A 27,986-nucleotide genomic window follows, 5' to 3' on the forward strand; every position below is an offset into this window, starting at 1 on the left:
AAAAAAGTACTTTTAACGATTAATAAATGATCACAATGTTGGCGAGTATTTTTCTGTCATTCAACTAAAACTAAAGTTTTATAGCTCACATAATGTTATGAAAATGAAGTTTCCATTTCATTTTGAGAATTGTTTACAGGTTTAATGCTGTTGTAGTTTACATTTCCTGATGCAGAGCTCATTGAGAACAAATTCTGACACGCTGTCTTGTCTTCTGTTTTATGTTTTTTTACAGCTCAAAAGCCGAGCATTGTGCGTAATGACTATCTGCTGTGTCCTGCACCGAAGCTCTATGAAGTGGGACAGTAAGTAACCAGTTGGATTTCTGTTTCTGTTGCTTGTTAATGTTGCATATGGTGACTTTTAATTAAATATTATCACTGTCAGATATCACGTGGTCGACTGCTGAAGGGGTGCAGATCTCTCCATCACCACAGACACAGGAAAAAAACTCAGGGTTAACATGTAATGCAGTTTTATTTGATCAGATTTTATTTATTAAGAATAAAGACACACATTTCTCATTTTTCTTTTTTGCATTTAATCAGCTAAATATTGCTATTAAGTGGGTATAAACGGTAGTGAAATTTCTATAAAGTAAGTTTGATACAAACTAATAAATGGATGGAAATATGCAAAGTATCGGTGGAAAATATAGCAATATTCTCATGAAGTAAGTTTTCTAAAATAACTGATATGTAGTTTATATGAGGGCATCGTTTCTGTTCATTTCGTTCTGCTGTCGTTTAAGTTTTGATTTTGGCACGTGGACAACAGGAAATGTGTGATATTTTAATGACTACTCAAATAGGACCATCGAAATAGATTTGTTTTAATTTTTATTTCATCTTTATTCAACCAGATAAAACTAATTGAGATAAAATACATTTTTTTAATGGTGACCTGGCGAAGAAGGCAGCAAAGTTACACGTCAAGCACACTTCGATTTCATACACACAATAAAATACAAAACAATACATTACAATAATAGTTTTCCTATAAATCGTTATATTGTCATGGAGAAGTGAAGAAAAGAAAAGCAGTATTGTGTCGTTTAAATGTCTGGACATTGTCAGTTTTTCAGCTGAATCTAGAAATCAAGAAGCTTATCTCGGCGGAGTGAATCATGTCTTTCTTCTTCTTCTATGCAACCACACACACACACACACACACACACGCACACACACACACACACACACACACACACACACACACACACACAGATACTTCCTCTTGTACTTTACCATCATCAGGACTCTTTCACAACTATTTAATTTCCCCTTTTTCTTCAGGCGTGTTGTTATTTTTGTGTTCAGCTTTAGATTTGTTTTCCTGTTTAAATCGCACGCACCGCTTATATTTAGATAAGACGTTTCAATCCTTTGGGTTCTTCTTGTTCTTACGTGCACAGTTTTTTTTCTTTATTCTTTTTGTGCAAATAAACAGCTCCTAAACCTATAGATTAGCTGTATGTTAAAACAGTAGACGTAGGGATGAAGAGTTTGGTGTAGCGTAGAGACGCAGTAAACATTGTAGATGGAGCGCGACGGAAAGAAAACATCCCATACGTATATATACAACCCACAAAGATTTAAGTGAAAACAGTGTAAATATGCATTTATTCCTGGCTGCACAGCTATTGTTTGATTTTTAACGTCATCTCTTATAATCCCAAACCATAACAGATGATCGCTAAGGCGTTCTAGACGGAACAACAGATTTTAATGTCCTCGATGACTCCAATCCAATCAAAAATGTATGATTATGAGTGCCGCTGGCTCCTGGAGGCCTTTAGGCTCTAAAACAGATTATGTATCATACTGTACGACGACGGCGATGCTGTAACTACTCCCCAATCAACTTGAACCTCACCTCACATAATCCTCTCATTTCAACGTCCAAAACTGCTCATGATAACATGTTTTTCTGCCAGATGCCGACCGGCGGTGCCGAAACAGGAACATGAGTTTTTGAAGGGAAATAAAACATGACGTGTTTTCATGTTTTCACTTCTATTTGTTTCTTTGCTCGTGAGCAGATTAGCTAAACCTTCTTCAAATACAGTTTTTAATACACAAGTGAAATAATGGCTTGAACAACAACAGACATTTGAACACTGAATAAGTTATGCATACATCCACTATATACACAACATACACTCTCACACAGAGAAACACTCTTCTGCACCTGTATGTCGATGCACACACAGTCCTGTGCAGTGCATATTGTGAATACAGCATTTGAACTCTCACACAATCAATCTGTTCAGTTGTTTTAACCCGATATTCAAAAGTCTAACCGGTGACCACGACTGCAAATTAGCTTCAGCTACACGTTCTTTATACACGTTTTACACATCTACCTGTATTGTCCCTGTTAAATAAACAGATAGGAAACAGAAATGGGAAGTTAGGCCTCGAGCAAATTAAGGGGGAGACACTCCAGGTGGATACGTTCAAATTTTTAATTCATAGATATCATCATGAAACTTCCCCAGTTGATTACTGATATTGAGGCAATTATTATTTGTATTACAAGTTTTCTAAAATGTTATGTTTAGATATGCAAATGAGGCAGAATCTTTATTAAATATGAGCTAATTTGCATCCATTTCCAGAATAGAAATGTGAACATTGGATAAAGCACGGTTAAAAATTCTTGTTTCATTTTGTCGACATATTAGAGTTAATTATGGATATCTCTTTGTATCGCTTCAGAAATCAGAAAATACTGTCATCAGCCAATAAATAATTTTTTTCTGTGTTTTTAGGAATAACAAATTATATAAATCTGCACAAACCATCAAAATATAGAGAGAAATGAAACAGGAAAGTTTGGTGTATTTCTGGCTCAGAGTGAGAGAATAGAGATAACTAGACTTTTGCAAAAATGTTTGCATTTTTTTTTTTCAATAGTCTGAAAGAAGATGTTATGGAAGCAAAATAGCAATCTCAAAATAGACCAATATCAATGTTTTTACCTCCCCTTAATAGATATTTAGTTTTTGGTTTAGATCTGGGAGTTAAAAAACTTAAAAAATAAAAACATTACAAGAAGGGGCATTTTTAAACATTTAAACATTTTTGCTATTATTTCTAACTTTGAGAATACACACATTAAAAGGAGCAGATTGAGCTTCGATGCAAATCCATCAGAATTATCACTGAGAGTAAATATAGTACTTTGTAAAATGATTCTAAAAAGGTAATGGTGTTGTTGTTTTGCATACTTATCTAAGGTTTACTGCAAGTCACTTGTTAGATTCAAATTCAAATGTATTTGTATAGCACCATATCATATAAAAGCAGTTTACATAGAAAAAAGCATCACGTATGTATACAATATATGCATTGTATATAAGGAAACAACAAACACAAAAACAGCTTAATGAAGGGAGACAGACAAATAATAAACAATGAATAAAACATGGTGTACGGAGAAAAAATTTGCAATGTTTTATTTAATTTTGATGGACTTTGATGGAATTTTGAAACTGACACGTGTCCCTTTATTGTTACTTTGCATTTTGATGCAGATTAAAATTTCTTAACATTTTCTGCTAATGAAATAACACATTAAACAGATTGTGCATCCTCTGAGGTTTTTGCTCTCAGAGTTCGTCCTTCCATTTTTGGTTTCACAGCAGGTCTCTGCTTCTTTTCTTCCAGCTGCTAGCGATACTATATTTGACACTTTCTCTCCAGCTGGCATCTCTTTCAGTAAAATAGGACATTCACACAATGCAGTGGGATTGCAGTCACCTGATTCTCCTCACTTATCAGTGTTACAGTAGCAGCTACTGGAGTCGTCTCCATCTTGCTTTCTCCAGAAATCAGGAGAGCAAAACAGAATCTTTCAACCAACTCAACAAGGATGCAGCAAAAAGATGAACTTGAGCGACTACATCTGTAAACCACAGACCTACAGCGCCTGCTACGACCTGATAGGACCTGATAGGACCTGAGCTGATGCTGATGCTGATGCTGATGCTGATGCTGATGCTACGTGCCCGCCATTTGCAAAAGGCCTTGCTTAATTAACTCTTGGCTGCCGACGGTGACCCATTAAGTAGTTAGCTGGTACGGGCGGTGAGTAAACACATCTGCTGGAGGGGCTTTAAAAGGATGTGCGACAGATGCAGCCGTTCCCTTTTCCACGCTCCCCATTTAAATAATTCACCATGCGCTGACAATCCCTGCACCCAGGACCACCTGCATGGAACAGCGGAGCCCGGAAACTTCCGTCTCCGTCCATCTGTCTGCTTCTGCTCCATCACCGCTACCGGCGCACAGGGCGCTCCGTTAACACGGCTCTACTCAGCCGAAAGAAGAATCGCCTCGTCGCTGCGCATTCCTTCTCCCCGTTTCCCCCTTTTTCAACCATGTTTCGTTGCACGCGAGGCCTTCTCCTCAGTGCTGTTCGACTTTCTTGACCTCATAAACATGGTTTGCTGCGGAGCATATTTCAGATGCAGCGGTCTCTGGAGTTGAGGTGCTCAGCTGCAGCTTCCTGTCCCACCGGGAACTCTGAGCAGGCGGCTCCACATTCAGCCTCCATGTCCAGGAATCAGTGTCCTCGGTCGGTCATCGAGCTGTGTAGGAGCACTCACGGCGGAGGCATCATCTGTGCTGACAGCTGCGGCATCAGGCTTGAAACACTGGCATCTGCTGGCACCCTTCCTTCCCCTCCCTCCATCCCCCCCTCTGTGTATCCCCATTAGGAGACCCAGCATCCCCTGCTGGGGCGTCGATCGGGAGGTTAAGTGGCTGCGCTCTTGCAGCAGCATGTCCTCACCTGGTGTTTTCACAATAACGGTGCAGGGCAAAAAATAACTGAGGGGGAAGTCGACACCTGCTTTACAAAGCAGGTACAGTAGCTAATGCTAATGCTAGTCAATAATTAAACAGGCTGTCCCAGGGCTGCTGCTAGCAGCGGCATCGCTCCATCTGCTCCGGTGGGGGTATGAAGACGTCCTGTTGTTTGATTGTCCTCCATGTTGTGGGACAGACATGTTGGATGTGCATTGATTGCTGCATGATGAAACTGGAGCCAACTCTGTTTGATTGAAGAATGCAGGGAGCAACGTGTGTCTGAGGGTCTGGAATATAATATTAATAAGTATGTTTTCTTTAGTGTATAATCACCTGAAACTAAGAATCATTGTGTTTGCATGTCCTTAGAATGAGCCGTTTATATCTACATAGGGAGCGCGTCCTCTCTTCACGGAGACAGCCGCCATGTTGCACCGCCATGTTTCTACAGTAGCCCAGAACGGACAAACCAAACACTGGCTGTAGATGGTAGTGTCTGTAAGGGAACCCGCAAATTGGGAAAACTCTCGCGAGATGGTTGAGGTTAGGTATTGATCTTGAATAGTTAAGGTTAGTATAGGTTGTCGGGCAGCAAGTTTTTTGCAAGTTTATGCAGATCTCAGATCAGATTTCGCAATTTGCGGGTTACCTTCTAAGATACGACCAGCTCTAGCCATTTGCGTTTTCACATTTTCGTCTCGACCACCGTAGTTCTCCTACACGCCTGGCACACGGGGGAAGTTTATGGTGGTTGCAATCTGCAACCTCACCGCTAGATGCCGCCAAATCCTACACACTGCACCTTTAAATGTGCAATGTTGGATGATTCAAGCTCTTCTTGGTACTGGAAAACAAAAAATAAGCAATAGACTGAATAATACAACTCAGAAAATTCTCAACTTGCACCAAGTAACAAACATTTTTTATTTTTTCATCAACTAAAGACTTAAAATTGTACAAGAACTCAACACACTTTGTGACATTTCACAAATGCAAAGGATGCTTGTTTCAGCCTGTTGACTATAAATCACATCAGTAGTTCCCAACATGTTTTAGCTTGTGACCTCTTGAATGATGCAATGTCCACATGTGACCTCTCATCACGAGTTCTGCCTTTTAGAGTGGATATGAGTTATGAGAAGTTCAACCAAAGACTGTTTTTCAAATCCAAAATAATGATTGTGAATAGTTTAAAAGGCCTGAAAGTAGTGCCCTGTATGTCTGAAAAAACAAAACAGAATTTAGTTTTCTTTTTCTCACCCCTTTTAATCATTTTGTGATTTATCTTGAGACCCCTATGAAACAAAACTTAACATCACAGATAATCAGTTTGGAATCATCATGCAGCTGGGTTTCCATTCATTTCTGTATGATCTGAAAATATATTAGCAATTTGCTTGAGTTGTGTAATGTCGGGCAATTTTTGTCATTACACTATTATTCTAAGTTAATGCAGTACAATCTTTTCAAATCAATCTGCATTTTTTTCACAGAATTATCACATAATAACGTTATATTGACAAAAATAAGACGAAGTAAGTCAGTTAACTGATATATAAATCAATAGAAATAAATGGCGACCTGGATTTGTAGGAAAAATAGATCCAGAAATCAAAAACTGTACACGTGTGTTGGAAAATACTCCCAAAAAAAAGTAAAAGATTTGTGGTTCAGGAGTTGTATCGTGCAACACAGTGGTCTGGCCCTTTAAGTTACCAGCTGCCGTGCCATAAAACCATCACTTTCTTTTTAATCAGTCAGTTTGTTAGAGTGCATGTCACTCTTTCCAAATGGTGGATGTCTCACTCTGGAACACAACTTCTCAGATCTGGTCCCCAGGCTTCGTGAGGCCTGGAGTTTCCTTCCCCTCCGTCAGAACTTCTGCCACACAAACTGCTGCAGAGTGATGACTCCTGGATGCCGAGTGACAGGCCTTGCATATGCTCCGCCGTGAATTATTCAGCCTCCTCAATTTCCACATCTTTAAGGGAAGTTTGAAAGCCATTAGCGTCACCATTGTCAGCCGCTCCAGCTGTATCGCTTCACCAAAGCTTAGTGTCACGGCGGCCTTACTTTCTGACAGATCATAGCGAGCCCGGGGACGAAGTTATTTCCAACGCGGAGCCAGAGATCTGCAGCGGGGAAGAAGCCCTCTGCCATTCAACTGGTGTCCCTGGGAGCCTGTGTCGCTTTCTACCCAGGTTTTGACTGATCCCTCGGCCCCGTGACAATCTGCCCTCTCATCTCCCATTTATTCAAACACAACCAGCGACCCACCAAGCAGCTGCAGCTCTCTCCTCGGTGTCACTCACTGGCTTTCACCACGGCACAGTTGAATGACAGCGAGCAATGTTTTCAATTATTCATCCGACTCCTTTTTAAAGTCACTCAGTGGCCTCTTTTTCATTCTTTTTGACCTGCTTTACTTCCTGTTTGTGCTTGATGTTACCTGTGTTACATCAGTTATGGCTCTCATTGTGGTTTTGCAAAAAAAGAACAAGCAGAAAATATGTTTTGGTGCACCACAGTGGTCATTTTGACAACAACTTTAAATTTAGTTTTACTCTTAGTCGCTTACTGAAAATCACATTTTAGTCTTTTGGGGGTTTTTTAACCACGATTTTATATTATAGTAATATAGATTTTTTTTTTAGTCAATGTTTTAGTCATAATTATCTCAGACAGTTTCATGATACTGTGATGGATTTTGCTGAAGGTAATTTCTCCTGGCTGTAAAAATTCCAATAAGAATCAAGAATACTTTAAACTATGTGTTTAATCATCTAGGCCAGTGGTTCTCAACCAGGGGTCCGGCGACCCCCAGGGGTCATCGAGGGAGATCCAGGGGTCTCCAGAAAAATGGGGAATAGTTTATTTGTACTTTATAATTCACTAATGAAGTGAGTCCAATGTGAATACGAGTCATAAGAGTGACTATTCTGATCTTATTACACAGCTTTGTTGAATAATCGAGTCTGATTGGTCAATGACGGCGTTCTACAGTCTGTTATTTCTTTATAGCAGACCGTTGCTATGTATAACAGACCGTTGCTATGGGCACAGTTCTGATGTCGGACTCTGAAGGACCATTTTTGTGTCAAGTTATTGATTTCTTAAGTAAGTAGTCGTGTAATAAAGCAAACATATCAAGTTTCCAGAACATAAGGTGACATCCTCCAATGTCTTGTTTTGTTCGACCAACAAACTCCACAGATTTTTAATATACAGTGATACAAAACAGAGAAAATCAGCAAATCGTCACATTTGAGAATCTGAAACTATAAAATTTTAGTATTTTTTTTTTCTTGACAAATGATTTAAACAATTAGGTGATTAACAAAATAGTTGTAGATTAATGTTCTGTCAAGCCACTGGCTAATTGTAATACAGTGGCACAGAACAACCACTTTAAATAGACGCTGTCACCCAATTACTAATCATTCTTTTGTTAATCTTCCTGGAAATAAAAGGGTGAAAAAGAGAAGAGCCTAATATGACTTATGCCTCTGTGCTGGAGCAGATTCTGCCTACTCAACAGTAACTCGTTAAATTAGCAGTCAGTGTCTCAGCGAGGAAGAGAAAAGGCCTCGCTGACTGTGGTTGGGTTGTGGTGCGTTAAGGATGTCCAGCGATGTCAGGCGAGGGAAGGGAGGGTGGGGGGGTCGGGCGTTCGTCAGTGTAACTCGCTTGGGAGCTTTCCTCCTTCACACGCCGAGGTCCACACCTCCAGCTTGATTAACAACCTGCCCACCATTATCACGGATTGAGGGTGTCAGCTAAATTAGCCTCTCCCCTCACCCATTCAGCACGAGCACTTCGTTAACATGCACGGACCCGGAACGGCTTCGCTGAGCCGCAGAGGCGTGCGGCGCTTCACGGGTCCACGTCGGACACAAAGGGACGTTTTCTGATAGAAGAAAACTGGTTCACACTCAGAATTAGTTTTAAAATAGTGTTCTCATTTGTTGGGAATTTAAACATTCATGATTAAACATGAATATGTTGCAAAAGAATTAAGAAAAGTAGAAATCACACATGTGCCTTCTTTAATGGGCATGCACAGTTCAACTTACTCTAAACAGGTCGGTAGGATCAGGTGTAAACATTTTAAACGAACCAAACACCTGACATAGAAATAGGGCACATAGAGCAGATCAAAGTGTGTGTAAACACAGATGTAGAAATACTCAAACCTAATGTTTAACACAAAATAAAATCATGTTTTCTGTATTAGATTGAAAGCTTTTATGTCTTTTCTAAACTATAAAACGTTTATGTCTGCGCTTAATGTCACTGTGACGCTGCCTCATCATTTCATCCATCAGTGGTGGAAGAAGTACTCAGATCTTTTACTTAAAGCTGCAGTAGGCGATATTGGAGCAAATATGATTTAAAAAAAAGTTATTTTTATAAAACGGTCGCTATATCGTGACAGTAGAACATGAAACAGGTAACCTGAAAAAAATCATGTGCCTCTGTGTCCTCCGGTGCTCCTAACGGCATTTGCAAGATTTCACAGACCGGAGGAAAACAAGCAGTAAGAGCTGATCTGAGGTCTGCTGTCCAGCTGCTGTCTATGAGAGCCGGCTGTCAATCACTCGCGAACTCCGACCAAACGGTCAAACTAGGCAGCGCTGATCAAATATGAATCAATATTATGTTACGTTAATGCCTATTTCTCTCCTCAGATGTTTTCAGAATCATCTTGTAGTGCACGGTTTAGCTGCTGAATGAGAAAGTTTGTGACGTCGCCGCCATTGTGAAATCTGGTGAAGGAACGCCAAGTTTCTGTCACATGACCGGAGCACAGCCAATAGGAACGCTCTCTCAATGAAATGACCTGTGATTGGTCAAAGATTTTTTAAAGCCTGAAAACAGAGCCATGAGGAGGTGCAGAAGTCTAGTTATCTCTTAGAACACTTGAATTATAATATAATATATACTGCCTACTACATTGTTGTCATTGTCTTCTTGTCTGAAAGAAGCAAAATAGCCCAAAATATCTAAATGAACCCAAATTGCATTTAAAAAATTATGTTTTTGCCCGTAGTGTCTCACCTTAAATGGTTTGAATGAAAAAGAGATATTGATCTCTACAAAGACTACCTGATTAAAAACAGTGATAATAGAATAAACAAATAAAAAGATAAGTGGAGACATCAACAAGTTGAGTGAAGTGTCAAAGTTGATCCGGTTTAAAAGTTCCATGAATTGCATTTAAAATATTTATCGTGGGTAAATCAGGAAAGGTGCAAAGGAGTCGTTTTAGAATATTTAGAATCCACTGCATAGTAATGGACACATGGTCTGGTTGCTCATCTGTTGGGAACCACGGGAGAATTGGTGGCCCAAGGCGCTGCCTCGGGCGAAATCCAAAGCAAAGCAAAGAGCTCTCTTGTTATTATTCCGCAGCACCAGTTTTAATGGCGGCCTCCCCTGTACGCTACCACACACTCACAGCTGGCCCCTCACACACACACACACACACACACACACACACAATGCCACTCTGCCTACTTCTTTCTCTCCTCTCTCTTTTTGTGTTGCATTTCAGCCGTTCCGTATCCTGAATTCTCATTAAACCTACCGTAATTGGATTGGGCGTAATAGACATATGGAAATTGCGGTGCCGTTCATCATTAGGGTTTTAATTGTGCCCATTTTGGCTTCCGCCTTTTTCCCCCTTCTAAATAAGTCATAGGAGTTCACGAGGCTTGTTACCGCCAGTCAGGTTACTTCATCCACACGCGCTGACGGCCGTGATAATGAGAGGATTTCCTCCCTCTGAGTTTGACCGTTTAGTTTGTACCCATTGTGTTCTTTTACTGAGCGCTGTGATAATGTGAGCACCCGACTTGTTACTCGTTTTTTTTTAACAGGATTTCCTTGTGAAATAAAACAGTTTAGCTCTTTATTCTGTCACTGGAAGTCATAAGGGATGTTTTGTAGAACGCTACCGAGGAAAATTACTGATATTGATATTGAAAAAAGTAAATCTAATGCTAATAAATCAGCTAATGTTCCTTTTTAACACTTGCAGTATTTATAGCTAGTTTCCTTTTTTTACTCAAAAACACGAACAATTGTGGTTATTATCCCTCATATTTCAGTTGTTAAAGAGTTGTGACAAAGACATCTCCTTGTTCCTTACCTATTATTTTGATTTTTTTATTTATGTAGACATGATTGACAAAGCCTTTTGTGTCCATACCTGTTTGTCCACTGCTGTTGTCTCTATCCAAAAGAAAGAGAAGCATTTTTGTGCGGATAAAAAGAAAAATGTAAGAATGTGTGTGTCCTTCTTGGAGATTGAAAATATGACAGCAAAAATATGAGTAAATTCAAACAATGTAAGCTGGAAATTAATTAATTATAAAGAGCAAATATAGATAAAATACAACGTGCTTTTTGAAATGATAAATGGCTGCATTTATATCCAAAGCGCTTTATAATGTGACTCTCATTCACACATATTCACACACACACACTCACACATCAGTAGCAGCGAGCTACCATACGAGGTGCCGGTCTGACCATCAGGAGCAATTTGGTGTTCGGTGTCTCGCCCAAGGACACTTGGACATGAGGACAGGAGGAGCTTTACCTCCTGAGCCACAGCCGATCCTTTTATTTAGCAAAATAAGAGTCACAAAATACATACAAATGCAACATAGAACAATATGTCTGCACTGCAGTTTCTGCAGTTTAATTGAACATATTACAGTGACACTAATTATTCTACTTTCTCTGCAGGACTATGGACGTTTTCATCAGTCTAAACCACGGCAAGTCCTTCATCTCCAGCGCCTACACCATCACTGCCTCCACCTGTGTGAGTCTGAGTTAACCTCCATATTTGAAACCAAATGAAGCATCTGAGATGTTTTCTAACATGAAAACAGCTTTCTTTCATGTTCCTTCACACCTCTCTTTCATAACCTCAGCCTTATTTCCTGATATCCTGTTTCAGTTCACATTGCTCATATTGTGGTTTTGAGTATGTGATAGTCTCCGTCCCTCCCTACTCCTCTCTTCCATGTTCATCATGTGATGAGTCTTTTTTTCTCCTGTCATGTTGTTCCGTAGTTTCTCACTTTATTTTTTATTTTCATGCACACAATATGGAAGCACTGGAACTTTTTCTCACGTTGAAGATAATCTATTGTTAATACAAGGGAAAGAAACTGCAATAAATTAAATTTACAACTTAAATCAGCCTCTCATCCATCTTTATCATGTGATGAGTTCTCCAACAGTGACTTCATAGTTTCTCACTGCATTTTGAACACACAATATGGAAACACTGAAACTTTTTCTCACGTTATAAAATAGTCAAACAAGGTCAAATATGTCCAATAAATTACATTTACACCTTAAAGCATTATATTTATTTATTACACGGTAGACAGTTTTTTACATGATAATAATAATAAAACTTTGTAAAATAATTATCTTAATAATTTTTTTCTCATTTAGTTGCCTCTACGTGTATACATATTATATCCATAATATTATTATTATTTTTTATTGTTATTTTTTTTTAGTACCAAGTTCTACTTGTGCCATTTTGCATCACTGTGTGTGATCAACTAAAACCAAACGATTGTGGGGTTTTAGAGTTTTATTTTATTGAAAGATTGTTAACCTCTTCCTCTGCATCTCATCTTTACTTTATTGTTTTTATTCTGAATGCACATTGATCAACACCACTCTAAATGTGCCAGTATAAGTCTAAAAGGCTCTTTTTCAGCTGTTGTCCCTCAACCTGATGTTAAAATTGGCCATTAAAAATCATTGCTAATATTTCTCCACTAGATAATTACCAGACATTTTGTTTACTGTCCAGTAACAAACAGCAGTGACTTGAGTCTCATTTTGTCTTTGGATGTAAAACCAAACTTTATTTTTAGGATGAATGAAGTGATGAACGTTTTGTCATTTTCTCCTTGTAGTCGAATGGTTTTGTGATTGCGATCGTCTTCCTGGTGCTGCTGCTCCTCGTCGCTCTGGCCCTCATGTGGTGGTTCTTTCCTCTTTGCTGCAAAGTGGTGAGTGTTGAAGATTCATTTACTCTGGTTTTACGTGGAGATAACAGCAGGTTGAGTGCTGGCAAAACCTGCCAAATAACTGATACTGTATGTTGCCTAATATAGAACTAATACTCACTGCTATTTTCTCTAGCTCTGATGATGACAAACGTCCTGTTGCTGCAAACGCAGCTCGTCTTACGAAATCGATTCAACTGAAAACTGTATTTTTTAAATCAAAATATAGTTGGGGAAGTGGTGCAAAGCATATGAAGTTTATGGCCACTTAGAAAGACCATAAACCAGAGCTAACCAGCAGGTCGGTGCAGGTTAACCGAGGCTGCTCGTAAGCCAGCGGGCTCTGAAGGGAAGTGGTGTGAAACATCCGTTCAACCCCGTCACCTCCCATTTACCACAGAGGAAGAACCTCAAACAGGAAGTTAGAAACCCACATCCTGCACAGCATCAGCGTGACAAGTTCTGTGAAGAGATGAAGTCAGTTTTTATGTGAACAAACTGAGTTAAAAACAAAACAAGAGATAAATAAGCAGGAGGAGAATGTGAGTGACAGATTGCAGGAACGTTAACAGAATCTGTGTTTGCTCAGGACTAACATTGGGCCTACCTGGGGACTGAAGTGATTAATAATAATCACAGAGATTATTTATGGTTTAATCACATTTGAATCTGTCATGCCCGGCTTAAAATACTTACTCTGTTTTAGTAAACACTGAATTCTTCTTTTACTAATCCTGTCAGAGTGTTTCATTTCAGCTGCACTCTGTTTCAGGCCTTATCACTTATTATTATTATTTTTCTTTGGTGATTACTAACTTCCTCTCTTCATCAAGGATGGAGGCGGTATCTAAATCTAGAGAGGAAATCTTTGCTAAATCAGGGTTAGGCAAATTCTTACTATTTAAACAAAGCTCTTGTTGATGTTTCAGTTCTTCATCAAGTAAGATTTTATCAAACAGCAGTGGCACCATATATACACCGATCAGCCATAACATTATGACCACCTGCCTAGTATTCAGTAGGTCCCTATTTTGCCGCCAAAACAGCTCTGACCCGTGGAAGCATGGACTCCACTAGACCTCTGAAGGTGTGCTGTGGTATCTGGCACCCAGCCGTCAGTAGCAGATCCTTTAAGTCCTGTAAGTTGCGAGGTGAGGCCTCCGTGGATCAGACTTGTTCGTCCAGCACATCCCACAGATGCTCCATTGGATTGAGGTCTGTAGACCGAGTCAACACCTCCAACTCGTTGCCATCCACATGATGTAAAAAGGTCAGCACGGGGCACCCTGACCGGTCTGCAGCTACGCAGCCCCATACGCAACAAACTGTGATGCACTGTGTGTTCTGACACCTTTCTGTTGGAACCAGCATCAACTTTTTCAGCAGTTTGAGCTCCAGTAGCTCTTCTGTTGGATCAGACAACACGGGCCAGCCTTCGCTCCCCACGTGCATCAATGAGCCTCGGGTCTGACCCTGTCGCCGGTTCACCGGTTCTCCTTCCTTGGACCACTTTTGGTGCTTTAGTCTGACCACTGCAGACCGGGAACATCCCACAAGAGCTGCAGTTCTGGAGATGCTCTGACCCAGTCGTCTAGCATCACTATTTGGTCCTTGTCCAAGTCGCTCACATCCTTACACTGGCCCATTTTTTCAGCTTCCAACACAAAGTTCAAAGTTCAAAATGTTCACTTGCTGTCTAATATATCCCCCCCACTGCCAGGTGTCATGGTAACAAGATGATCCATGTTATTCACTTCACCTCTCAGTGGTCATAATGTTATGGCTGATCGGTGTATATATAAATTTGACTTGGGAGAAACTCACCAATCAGAGCACACCAACCCCGCCTCCTGGCATCCATCCAAATGAAGGTCAATAGAAATGGTACGAAGCTCTTTCTATTACAGTAAGTACATATAGAAACTACAATGGCGCCCAGAGAGCGCCAAGGTTCCCGAGTACGATTGCCCCCCCTCTCCGTTCAGCTTGCGCCATCATCCACTGTATCAGCTGAACATAACGGAGCATCGTAAAACACTTGATTCAAACTGGACAGAAACAAAAAAAAAGTTTAATGTGAAAAAAACGCAGAATCTACAGTTCTTCCCCCCCCACTCCACCCTCCGCTCTCTCGCTGTCTCTCTCTCTGAAGGAAAGAGGCGGGGTCATGCTTCATCAACGCGTCATCACTTACACTGTGCACGTGTTATACCCAGAGGTCTTCATGTTCTGGCTGATTGGAATCCTTAAAAAATTTCCTGAATCCGGATCATGATCCTCCAAAACATTTCATTCAAATCTATCGCAGACTTTTGGAGTAATCCTGCTAACGGACAAACAAACAAACCAACGCCGGTGAAAACAAGACCTCCTTCCTAGGCCTTCGGCCTTGGCGGAGGTAAAAATTACGTCATGTTGCTAAAAACTCGTAGCTACACCTGTGAAAAGTAATGCACTGTAATTTGTGTATATCCCATGAAATCAATTCCTGTGTAATTCACATAATCTTGAACCAGAAGTATAAAGAGTGGCAAAGGCCGCGTAGGGAGGAGGTAACTGTAGTGTCTCCCCTTAATAATACCCATCCCTACTCATGACGGATCTGACACTGAAGGCTTTTTAACGTTGAGTATAAATACATGACAGTGTGCAGGAGATTTTGGAGGACAAAATGTATAATATTGACTGAAGTCCAGAGGCTCTGTTGGTGATTAAAGAGAATTTCATTAGTAAGGTCAAATGTGGAGGTTCGAAGGTTCTTCATTAATTCACACACAGATCGCCACATGTTCCTGGTCCCACGTGAACAGGTGCAACTTGTGTAATTAAGGAACCTTGAATCTGCAATGAAACTCTGAGCTCTCCCTCATCGTCTCCCAGTTTGATTGAAGGTATTTCTTCCTTTAATCCGTTGTTTAAACTTTTCTTTAGTCTGGATATTCATGAAAACTGCTCTCATCCCCTTTGGAAAAACAGCCTCACCCACTTAACCGTTTACAAAAATCCACAACAGATTATCGTTTGGGGCTACGAGCGAGGGGCTGCAGATGGTGCACCCTGCTCTTTTTCTGTCTTTTTTTTTTCTACTGAGATCTGATAAAGGCAAATTTACCCTCCACCGCCGCTTACCCGCTCGCCCCGCGCGCCGCCCCTTAAATGATAGACGTCACCTGGCTTTGTGGACCTGAAGGGAGCCCATCCAGGATGAGATGGAAGCATATTTTGGAAAACCAACAAAGGCATTAAAATGTAAACCCCCTGCAGCATGTCTGGCCGCGGACGTGTTTGTCTTGGTGGAGAGAGCTGCTGTTGCCTTCCATCGAGGGACGCGGCAGAAGAGGAGGGCCATGTGTGGCTTGTTAATATTTAAACCCCCAGTCTGCCAGGTTTCAGCAGTCGGGATGAGGCCACGCACACACACACACACACACACACACACACACACATGCCCAACCTCTTTCCCACAATCCCTCTCTCTCTCTCTCTGTGTCTCTCTCTCCCACATGGATTGATGCCAAGCGAGAGGTCACACAAGCTGTGGAGTGGTAATTTCTTTGTTTATGATTTGTTTGGAAATTAAACTCAGAGTGGCGTAGCCTTTAGTTCAAATCAAAGGATTCAGGATCGGAGTTGTGGTTTTGAATTACATCGCCAGTTTATCCAAATCGCTGCTAAATTGGACACATTTTCAACTCAGTTGGTGCTTAATATGTTAATAATCTCAGATTACTTCATTTGATTTCATGTGAGAAGTTGTCAGCGTTTCTCTCCGATGCAGATCTTTACTTTCTGCTCCCCTCACAATCATTTTTTATTTTGTAGCACAAATTAAATTTCTAAATATGCTACCTGCCACCGATCCATCACGATAAGCCTCCCGAAACAGCTTGACACAACACGGTTTGAGCTTGGGAACGAACGGATTATCAAGTCCAGTCGGTCGGAGGCAGCCATATGGGGGGGACGATGGCCCACCCGAGCCCCTCTGATTGGTCCGATTCCCCGTGGAGTCGTGACTGCGGCGGTGGCGAGCCGCCGGGGCCTGGTGTCAGACGGCTCCCGCAGTTTTAGTTTTTAATTACGCTGCCGAGCGCTCCTCTCTTCACATCTGTCCATCAGGTAGCTGGGAAAAGAGCAGCAGAGCCCCGTCATTTAATATAATGCTTGTATTTATCCCACAATATGTCCAGGAAATCTGCTGCGTAATTACTTAATAAAAAGAGATAATCCTGTCAGCGTAAGGTGTGACGTTAATCAGCGTATGGAGAGGCTACCAGTAGACCTTTACTGGATTTGCTTACAGCCAGTTGTGTGTCAGAGAGCAATTAATTAACCCTAATTGATTATTTCTCATTATTCTAATGACAACAGTATGTGGGGAGTGTGATGGTATCCCAGTGAATGAAACAGCTGTTAGGATCTATGATACGCCATTATTACATTGCTCCTTTTTTTCCTCCCAAAACCAATTTAGCAAATGCACAACCAGCGATGACGGTGAAGTCTCCGTCTTTGATGACTAATGGACAAAGGTCTGCCGCCGTCCACTTTTACCGCACACCTCGGGTTGAGATATGTCCTCGCTGTAATTATATGTACAGTATATTTATAGGCCAGCTACTGTACTCTGTATTGTGTAAGAGGGGGAGCAGAGAAAGGAGGCTTATCTCAGACCGACCCCGGCAAAATCTGGGCGGAGAAGCCAACAGGAAACACTCCTTCCTCTCTTATCAGCTCTCTGCTGATGGTCAAAGTACTAAACCTCATTTCCTTATCATCTTCAATAAACATTGTCAATAAACGTGATGTCATCTAGGATCTACTATGGGAGAGGGATCCCTCCTCCTTCCCTGTTTAAAAAGTTTTTTCCTCATGCACCGCAAGGGTCATAAAGGACAAAGGATGTCGTGTGCTGCACAAATTGTAAAGCCCCCTGATGCAAATTTGTGATTTATGATATTGAGCTATATAAATATAACTGTCCTGACTTGACATGTCTGCAATAAACCTTAGATATTTAGTTGCTACTGTACCTTTGTCCAAAAACAATCCAGAACCCAACAATAATTCAATTCAAATTATATTAAATAGGAAAAAAGGACTAAATCCTCACATCTGTGAAGTTTGAACAAGATCATAGTAATAATTATATAATAAACTTTATTTATATAGCATCTTTCATGGCATAAAATGCAGCTCAAAGTGCTTCACAAGAGAAAGAAATCAGTTGTAATAGTATACCGTTGTATGAAAGTTGACGGTTATCATACCGTGTACATTTGGTTATCTATGGTATTGAAAAAAACTGACATAAGTGAGTGTGTGTGAGTTAAAAACACAGACAGGAGCAGTCTGGCTGCTCTGTTCTGCACCTATAGTATATTTTAATTGTTAATAATTTTCATTTAGTAGTTAATTACATGCTCTAGTGATGCTGGGAGCAACAGCAATACAAATACATATCAAATAAGATACAAATAAAGATAATGTTTGGCATTTTCTTCTTGATGAATAACTTAGCTGATTGATTATCAAAATAGTTTTTTGTCAATTGACTGATTAATTAATGAACTTATAATTTCGGCATGGGGCGCTCCTGTAGCATACAGCTCTTTGCATGTACGGTCACTTAAATCCCACAGTTTTCAGTTGCAGCGTTGCTCTCTGTAGTGACTCTGACTTACATCTCCTGAACACTGAAAACACAGAAGCGTAATCTCCATCTTTCCCTCTCACAGACGGCTGCAGTGAGTGGCAGACAGTGGTGTCTTCAGCAATCCTGCAGTAAAAAGTTGGACATCAGTATGTGAAGCATCTGACTGACACCTGACAAATGTCGCTGTCAGGCTGCTCTTTGCTTTGCGGTGCACATCTGTAAAAACCCAGTAGAGGCATCTTGTCCTTGAGTGGAATCACATTGTGGACAACCTGCTCCTCAGGTGCCATGTCATCCGGTGTTGTCATGAACAATGCCGCCGGGCTGGTCACTCTGCCGTGGGAGAGGTGTGCCGCGGTTATATATGTGTGTGTGTGTGTGTGTGTGTGTGTACACCGCCACTCATCTTCCACGCAGACGGGGCTTGGAGCCGAGCCCGAGCCTCCTCCTCTGTATCTCATTGGAGCTAATTAACTCCTTAGGACTTTATGATTGGGGGGATTGCTTGGGAGCACTGAACCCCATCCAATTAATTAAGAGCTAAACGGGCAGCGGCGCTCGCCCCAAAGACTCCCCTGTCAACAAGTTGATTTTCAGCTTTTCTTTATTTTGCACGGGGGGCCCCTGATGTTGGTTTACAAGCAGAATCCTTGTAATCAGTAGTCAGCGGGGCGACGGGGTGCCAGTTGCAGTTACAAAGCAGCCTGGCAGCAGCGGCGGCGGTGTCTCCGCTGTGTGCCGAGCTCGGGGACGTCTCTGTTTGACTCAGTCACCTGTCACGAATCACCTCCGTCAGCCTCATCTGTGCTTGACAAGATTCGAGCCAGTGTGTGTATGTGTGTGTACGTCCCCTGATGGACTTTGTGCTGACGCTCTTTTGCTTTTTCTGTTTATCCAGGTCATCAAAGACCCGCCGCCGCCTCCTCCACCTTCCCGTCCTCCACCACCTGTGAGTACATCACTACAGTGTTGCCACAACACCAGACTATTTCTATAAAATGTGTGTACCATTACACTATTGTAGATGAAACATAATAGTCATTGAGCAAATATCACACAACAAATACTGCACTTCATTATAGGCTACCACATGGGATATAACTCACAACACAAATGTAGCTTTGACATTTTTCTTAACTTTATAAAAACGGGTGTATATTTTCGTCTAAAACGCCTAAAATGACTTCCCAACATAAATCAGGACTTGCTCCTCAACCATAAGGCTTATATGCATATATCTGGTCTCATTTGAAAGGTAAGCGGCGAGCTGTTTTCACATATATGTCTGTATCTAGCAAAGCCACACGTTGCTATTGCGATATGAACCCAAAATAAACAGATTACACTGAGATGTAATTGCAATAAACAGACCAAAAGGATGCCGAAATAACTACATGATGATGTTGATTTGTAAAAAAGTGTGAATTCATGATTTGTGAAGTCTGTCTACCAGAGGACAAGTAAACAACTTTTGAAATGCTTGTTTTCTGAATGGAGTTTGGATCGATCAGTTCCAGGATATACAGCTGCTGCATCAACACCCAAGATAAAGTCATCTAGGCATAAAAACAGCAGCGACGTTGTTGTTCCTACCATAGACAGTCTGTGGTTTATACACAGAGTTTGGTCTCTGTGCAGATATGATGTACTATCATAGCTCCGGGTGACCACAGACACATACAACATTTATTTCCACCATATCTGATTCAACAACGTCAGAACGTCAATGACGACAGGAGGAGAATCTCAACACTGATAGACCTTTGCGACACAGCGTCACGCACATTTTTGCATCTATTCGCCTCTTTGCATTGACTTTGTATGTAATCATGCCACGCGAAAAGTTCGAGATCTTTTCTTCTCTCAAAGAAAATGAATAATCATGCGTCCCAAAATATTGAACTATTCCTTTAAAAAAACATTTGAGAAGTTGCTGCTGACATTTCACTGAGACATTTCTGCTGATTTGTTTGTTTTTTATGACCTTTTTTAAGTTGAATAAGCCGTTTGTCCTTTCTGGAAAATGGTATCATCATATCAAAGAAATCTGACTCATATCTCCGTCATCGCAATATGCACAAACAGGTTTTGGTCTTTAATAATCACTAGATGTTAGGAGCTCCTTCTGCTAGACTGGATTCATCTGCACCACGTAGAAAGAACTGATGTCAGGACATGAGTGTCTCTTCCTTCCTGCAGAAATGACCTAAATGAGTCTTTCCTGTTCTGTTCTGTAGTAGAGGTGATTAACGTAGTCATTTACAAGAATACAGTTTGCATATATGTAAGTATGACTCTCCTAATTTCCCTTTTTTTCTTTTTAAGGAGCCGGAGCAGCTGTCCAAGATGAAGTGGCCAACTGTGGACGCCTCCTACTACGGAGGAAGAGGAGCTGGAGGGATCAGACGCATGGAGGTCAGAGCCTAAATATCATCCCCCCCGACATATTGCTTTTCAGGAACACGAAACACTTTCATCGCAGTCACAAAGACGCGTCTCCTCCATTGTGTTTGACACACGAGGCTCTTTGAAGCTTCGTCGATGTGAGCAGCAAATGTTAAAACATGAGGGCATCTTCTCTCCCGCAAAAAAGAACTACAAAGTCCCAGACAGCCGGACTCTGACAGCTGTTATCATGTAAACCTGCACCACGTTTAGAGAAAAAGTGCTGACAGTCGGTGTTTTATCTGAAGCTACAAGTTTGTGGAGTTACATAGGCAGCAGGAGGAGGAGGAAGAGAAAGAGGAGGAGGAGGAGGAGGAGGAGGAGGAGGAGGAGGAGGAGGAGAAGGAGGAGGAGGAGGAGGAGGCTGACTGACCGGCCGGGCCGCTGTCCTCGTCAGTCCACTGATGCCTCCGACATGACAGGCCCTGCCATCTCGTCCTTGGCCGTGCGAGCCTGATTGGATCAAGTCATCTCCAGGATGAAGGATTGAGTGCCGCTGTCAACTTGACATATCCACCTCAGCCACCTCTCCTCTCCACCTCCCCCCCCGTCTCAACTCCCAAACCTCTTTGTTATCCGCCTCCTCCGAAGGGACTCCAGGTTTAAAGGCGAGCTCCCCTCCTCCCTCCTCTCGCTTGTTTTTTACCCCCTACCGCTTCCCAGCCTCGAGGAAGTTCGTGGCGTTGCAGGGATTTCCCAGCATCCTCAGGGAGCTCCTATCTCTTGACTTTTTTCCCCACGAGTGTTGCGAGCCCGGCTCTCCTGTCTTCTTCCTGCAGCAGGTTGATTCCCACCGACAGGCCCGTCTCCACTTCTGAAGCCTCCCCCCTGCGGAGGGAGAGCGAGGTGCTTGTTAAGATCAACCTGCCCTCTCCCCCTAGCATCCACATTTAAGACGCCACGCTGAGAAAAAACAACCTCCACCTCCGCCGCTTCGCCGCTTGCCAATATTTCAAACGCGTATCGAGTCGGGCCGAGGTGACAACGTTATCTTTTATTCATCGCGGCCCTCTCTTCCTTTACTGGATGCGGCAGGCCGGGGATGTATCCCAGAGATGAGTCTGAAAAGCTGTTCTATATTGTCACGGCTTAACCTACAGCTTGAAAACTGTGTCGCTAATTAATCACCTCTCCCCGTTCATGTGATGGTGGATTCTTTTTTTTTTTTTTTATCTCCTCCTTGCAACAGATGTGATGAATTCAATTAAAAAGCAGGACAGCTTAACTAACACACAGGCCTGCATTCACACGCTCACACAGTAACACATTATACCACATGTAAATGGGCTTATTAATAAAAGCAAAAACAGGTTTTCAGGTCATTTCATATTCTTATGGATAATATAGTGATAACAGTTGTCCAATTCCCTTCTTAAAGGGACAGTGTCTAACATTTAGGGGGCTCTGTTAGTATATAATATCCATAACTATGTTTTCATTAGTGTATAATCACCTGAAACTAAGAATCTTTGTGTTTACGTTACTTTAGAATGAGCCCTTCATATCTACATAGTAGAGCTGCACGATTATGGCCAAAATGATAATCACGATTATTCATTCATTTTAGCGACAATATATTTTTACTGCACTTTCACATTAAATTCTAATTTCTAATTTGCTGCAATATGGTTGTTCCACTTTTTTATTTTTTATTAATTGGTAAACTTTTTGGGAAATGGTGTTGGCCGTTTTTAATTTTTCTGGCATTATATATGCCAAACTCCAAGCAGATGTCCTCAAGAAGTTTTCTTTTCAACCAACAGACCAAAATATTATTCATTTTTCAATTATATCAAACAGATAAAAACAAGAAAATCCCGACATTTGAGAAGCTGGAACTAGGAAAAGATTACGATTATCTGCCCAGTCGTACGATTAACTAATCAGTTACTGGACTAATAGTTTCAACACTAATGTCATTTTGATATTTTGTAATGTAAAATGAACATAATGAGCTTTAATTCTTGACTCTTAAGCTTGCTCTGTGTGTGGTTTTTACCTGTCCAGGTGCGTTGGGGCGAGAAGGGCTCGACCGAGGAGGGGGCCAGGCTGGAGAAAGCCAAGAACGCCGTCGTGTCCATACCAGAGGATGTAGACGAGCCGATGATCAGACGTCCACCCCCGAAGGCCGCCCCCACCCACCATCAAAACCAGAACAAGTGGTACACTCCCATCAAGGTGAGCGCTACAGACATGTACCTGCAAAAGATGTGTTCTTTTTCAGTTCTCTTCCCTCTAACTAATGATGTTACTTGATATATTACTATATTATGTAAGAGGTCCACTGACTAGCTTTAAACAGCCTCTCGTGGTCTTCATTCAGAAAATGGAGCTGGCTCTAGTGTCTTCATGTAAACGGAAATGGGACCACATTCTAACTCTTCTTCAGTCTGGAGTGTTTGTTTATTATTGTATAAACAACTTTACACTTTAACTTTACTTTAACAACTGAATCATTAATTGTGTGACGGCGCCAAACTTTAATTTTCGGTGGAATACACGGAATGCGAATATTCGTGTCGGCCCCGGTGTGGAATTTCGGTCAAGTGATTTTTTTTTTCAAATGTTTTTTTATTTTTAATTTCAAGTGATAAGAAGTGTTCTGATATGAAGGGAGAGATCTTAACCTTAAAGATCATCTTTGAATCGAGACAGAGGTTACAAAATTTCACACTAAAGTCATGTGATGAGCCTGCTCCATTAACGGCAACCTGAATATAAAGACTATTTTAGATGCGGTTAAAAGCTAGTAGGTGGTCCTTTGAGCTTAGATTATTCTGTTCCAAAGGTTAAAGAGGACCTATTATGCTCATTTTCTGGTGCATACTTGTATTTTGGGTTTCTATGTCATATGTATGCTTTGGGTTACATGTTTACGTGCTTTAATTTTCAAAAAAAGCAAAAAAAAATGATCATACCGGGTGTGCTGCAGCATCTCTTTTCACCATCGCTCCGCTCTAACTAGCTTTGTTTGGGGGCAAGACAAACTAACTGTTATGCAAATGTGATACCTGGTGACAGCACCACGTTACGGAAGAAAAGGCGGGACTTCAAGCAAGGCCGTTCAGGAGCAGTGTTTCTGTAGGGGAGAGTAACTCCCTTTGGAGTTGACTTTCGGCTTTGTAACTTCACAGACCTTTTACATACACAAAAAAACACACTAAAGGAAAGGGGAAAAAGCAAAAAAGCATAACAGGTCCCCTTTAAAAATGACCTACAGTACTCAAAGTTTCATATTAATATATGTTGCTAAACTAAAATCCCATTTTTCTTTGTCATCAGGGTCGTCTGGACGCTCTGTGGGCTCTGCTGGGGCGGCAGTACGACCGAGTTTCCCTCATGCGACCCACAGACGCAGACAAGGTAAGTCAGTGAACAGAACCTCAGCGTCTTCCAGCTCCTGACACTTTTGTTCCCAGTGGAGAATTTATTTTGCAGAGAGAGGCCTAAAATACAGGAACATAGAAAATATGCAGAGGCACGCAGGATTGAATAAACAGTGAAGAGTACGTGGGTGTTTTACTGTAGGGTGTGTGTGTGTGTGCGCGTGTGTGTGTGGGATACAGTAAATCAGAGTCAGAGTGTGGTGTTGTGTTTTTAGCTGCATGGACCTGCAGCCTGAAGGGAGTGAGTCAAAGACTCATCAGTGGTCACCTGTGCAGTTTGTCGTATTCACGGATATAAATAGAGGATTTCCTGCATCAGTCAGCAGTGTGGACATTTTAATGTTGTTGTAACTCTTCTATAAAAGCTCTAAAATCCCCAACATGACAGTATTTTTATCCATCCAAATCTTTTGAGTCACCACAATTACAGCTCATTATTTTATTGCAGTATTGAATTACAGCTGTGGAGGTGCAGTAATCTGCAGCAGGGGAAGAAGCTGCTGGCCTGAGTTGAGCGTTGTGTTGTTGTTCCCTAACCGGGCCGATGTGAGCTGCAGCTGCAACGGCTCACTGAGAGGAGCGTGACAGGGGACGACCTAATATGGTCAAACTCTTGACTTTTCTCATCCTCCGCCTGAGAAGAGGAAGCATTATCGGCTCCACAAACCGACGCACTGAAACCTGACGCCCTGCAGGCGGTTAGGAGAGCGCGCTGCTCGCAAAACCGCCACCAAGTTAACCAGAAGTTTTGATATGTTCTTAAGCAGCGGTTAATCTAACAAACCACACCATCTGCTCTGGACACTGAGCTATATCTCAAACATTAGAATCAGTTTGCAGAAGTGACGGAGCGTTTAAGTTTTCATTTCTTATTAGAAACAGATTTTCGTTGATAAAATATAGCAGAAGCTTTACAGGAAAAAATGACTCATCTGTACATACAGTACATGCCTACTGTATAAATTAAGTCCCTGGTGTCTTTTATCCGCTGTGGTGGGCACTGCTGATCATCTTCACAGAGCTCTGAGAACAGGAACCATAAGAGGTTTTTTTAACATTCACAGAATGATGTCAGACTGCAAACGTCTCTAGTGAAATAACGTAAGAACAGGGAACAAAAAGCAACGAGCCGGTGGGCCAGCTGTGAGGCTGCCAGTTGCTACTCCGGGCGTCACAGTGCTCTTTAGATAAACTGCCAGAAGATGCACCATGAGAAATAAACATCAACCTCTTTTGGTGGAAAGATGTCCAGATATCAGGGTTAACATTAGCTCCATTTGGCTGAAATGTTAAAGTTTTTAGACATGTAGGTCGCATATCACCGTTTTTTGAACTGCTTCAGTCAGTAACTATATTTCAATATGTGGTGAGAACCTGCTACACATTAAAGCAACATTATGAAACTTGTTTTTTTTACCTTACAATAACAGCTTAAAAATCATTTTGATGCTCGACTGACTCGTAATAGGGAGGATGGCACCTCTTTCACTCACACTACGAACCCTAAACACCTGTTCTTGCACTGTGTACCTTTGGTGAGCGGGTACGATCGCTTTACGGCATTACGTCACACACCACCAGCTAGCTATAAGAAGAAGCTAGCTTGGTATTCTCAGTATGGACATTATAGCGGAGGCAAAGAGACCGAAGAAGAGGGCGTTGACGGAGGAAGCAAAGAAGAGAAAGAGAGCGGCCGAGCAATAGTAAATTATTAGCGCAGCGCTGTGTGGCGGTTTGGGAGTGTCACTTATTAATGTCCCAGCAACTGCACGGTGATTAGCGTCTTTGTTCCTTCATGGCAGGGTTGAACAGCTCTGGATCGCTGGTTACGTGACGTCGGGTTGCGTTTCTTCAAAAGTTGATTCTGTTTCAACTTTTTGCCGCATGCACTGCTGTTTCTTTTTTTTCCGACATCCCCTGCGGTCCCCGTCGCTGCAGCTTAAACACGCTACCCAGCGTCTTTTATTTCTGACAGTGAAACTGTAGGGGCGCCAGATCGTCAAAAATACCAATTATTGTATAATGTTGCTTTAAACTATAGTTACTGAAGTGCTCTCAACAATAGTTAGATGTCATCAAGACATCTCTTGACCTAAGAATCACTGAATCAGTGCTTTGTTTGTTAGTCTCAAGCAATACTAGTGCCTTTAATAGTCACTGTTGAAACTTCTCTCTGTGAGGGCAGAAAGGACTGAAGTGTGATGTGAGTTGGCTTCACTACCATGATAAATTGTTAATAATTTGTTAAATGGAATGGTGCTGTTTATTTAGTGTCATGAGGCTTAGTGATAAGGCCAAGGTTTTCATCAGACGACCAAACTTGCATATTTTCCTGCAGTACGCTTGTTGGAAAGTCTCCTGTTTTCATGTTGAAATGACAACAATCCCCCTGCCCAGCACTCATCCAAGGCAGAATGTGGAAACATCATGGCTGCAGCCCCCGCTGAGTAGAAGATGATAGATGTTCCCGCACAAGAGGTCACCTCAGTCGCTCCGAGCAAACTGTTTGGAAGAGTAGGAAACGGAGAGTGAAGCCCACTGGTGAGTAAACCAGTTGTGTCAGAGCACTTTGGATAGAAAGGGGGATGTGTAAGGAAAGCTCTCAGTGGCGTCCCCGGCACCGCCGGCTCTCTTCATTCACATGCCGATCACTGCGCCAAACTCCACGTCTAAGTCTTTGATCAAGACACGGCGGACACGGAGAATCAAACAGCGGGCCGCGGAGGCTGTGTGTGTTTGAAGTTACATCTTAACCAGAGTAGTAGACAACAGTGGATGGAAACTGAATATTAGTGAAATGATTTATTTCTAAGTGAGCCATGATGTTTTAAATCCCCCATCAGCTTATTCCCAGCATCACAATGAGCAATACAAATACTTTTTATTAAAAGGCAAACATCTAAATTATGATTAATCCAACTGTATTTGGACTTTCAGCAAAGATTAAATGTACTGTTACACTGTTTCCAGGGTAGAGAATGAACTTTGACTACTTTCAACTAAATATCTTTTGTAAGAAACGCCTAAAATTTACATTAAATTATGATTTACATAGATGAAAAGGTGCTCTATACGATATCTAGAGTATTAATATAACGGCTAACAACTATTGTTTATGTAAAACTATAGAGGCGTAATGTCTACCTGAGCAGAGAATGAAGTCACTCTCCCTCTGTGTCTTGTAATCAGAGCTTTTCTGTGCTTTGTTGACAAAGCCGGGACGTGAATGTGAGCGTTCCCCACTGACTAGCTCACGGCCGACGCTCTGCACTCATATGGTGGTTACAGTTGATAACGCCGTCCCAACCGACGCGCGTTATCGCAGAAGCGTAGCACCAACCCCTCCGGTTCCCCCCTCAGGTTAACACTGTTAGCGCTGTCAGCTGTAAGCTGCCGGATCAGCCGTCACCATGTTGAGAGCTGTGTGGAGGCAATAAAAATGCTCTGAAGTACATATAGAGAACATTTTTATGTTACTTTCAGGCAATTTACTTAGTTTGCTTTACAGATTATAGATTTTCAACACCGTCAGATTAATTGCAGATTAACACAATTCCATAGTGAAGATAGCGTGTGGTTTAAATGAGCAGAGCATCAAACAAAGACTCGGATATACAGTATGGAAACTTGGCATCAGTCACCA

General features: G+C 41.6%; 1 protein-coding gene across 1 annotated transcript in view; it reads left to right on the forward strand.

The window, feature by feature from the left end:
* Positions 1-27,986, forward strand: part of antxr2a (ANTXR cell adhesion molecule 2a) — a 100,871-nt gene that overhangs the window by 25,895 nt on the left and 46,990 nt on the right. The window contains exons 10-16 of the mRNA XM_037777582.1: positions 236-305; positions 11,565-11,643; positions 12,764-12,859; positions 19,411-19,461; positions 20,838-20,927; positions 22,965-23,135; positions 24,240-24,320. Coding sequence (XP_037633510.1) covers positions 236-305; positions 11,565-11,643; positions 12,764-12,859; positions 19,411-19,461; positions 20,838-20,927; positions 22,965-23,135; positions 24,240-24,320 — 638 coding nt within the window. The remainder of the gene's footprint in view (positions 1-235; positions 306-11,564; positions 11,644-12,763; positions 12,860-19,410; positions 19,462-20,837; positions 20,928-22,964; positions 23,136-24,239; positions 24,321-27,986) is intronic.

The sequence above is a fragment of the Sebastes umbrosus genome, chromosome 8 (genome assembly GCF_015220745.1).
Source record: "Sebastes umbrosus isolate fSebUmb1 chromosome 8, fSebUmb1.pri, whole genome shotgun sequence".
In the NCBI taxonomy this organism is placed as follows: domain Eukaryota; kingdom Metazoa; phylum Chordata; class Actinopteri; order Perciformes; family Sebastidae; genus Sebastes; species Sebastes umbrosus.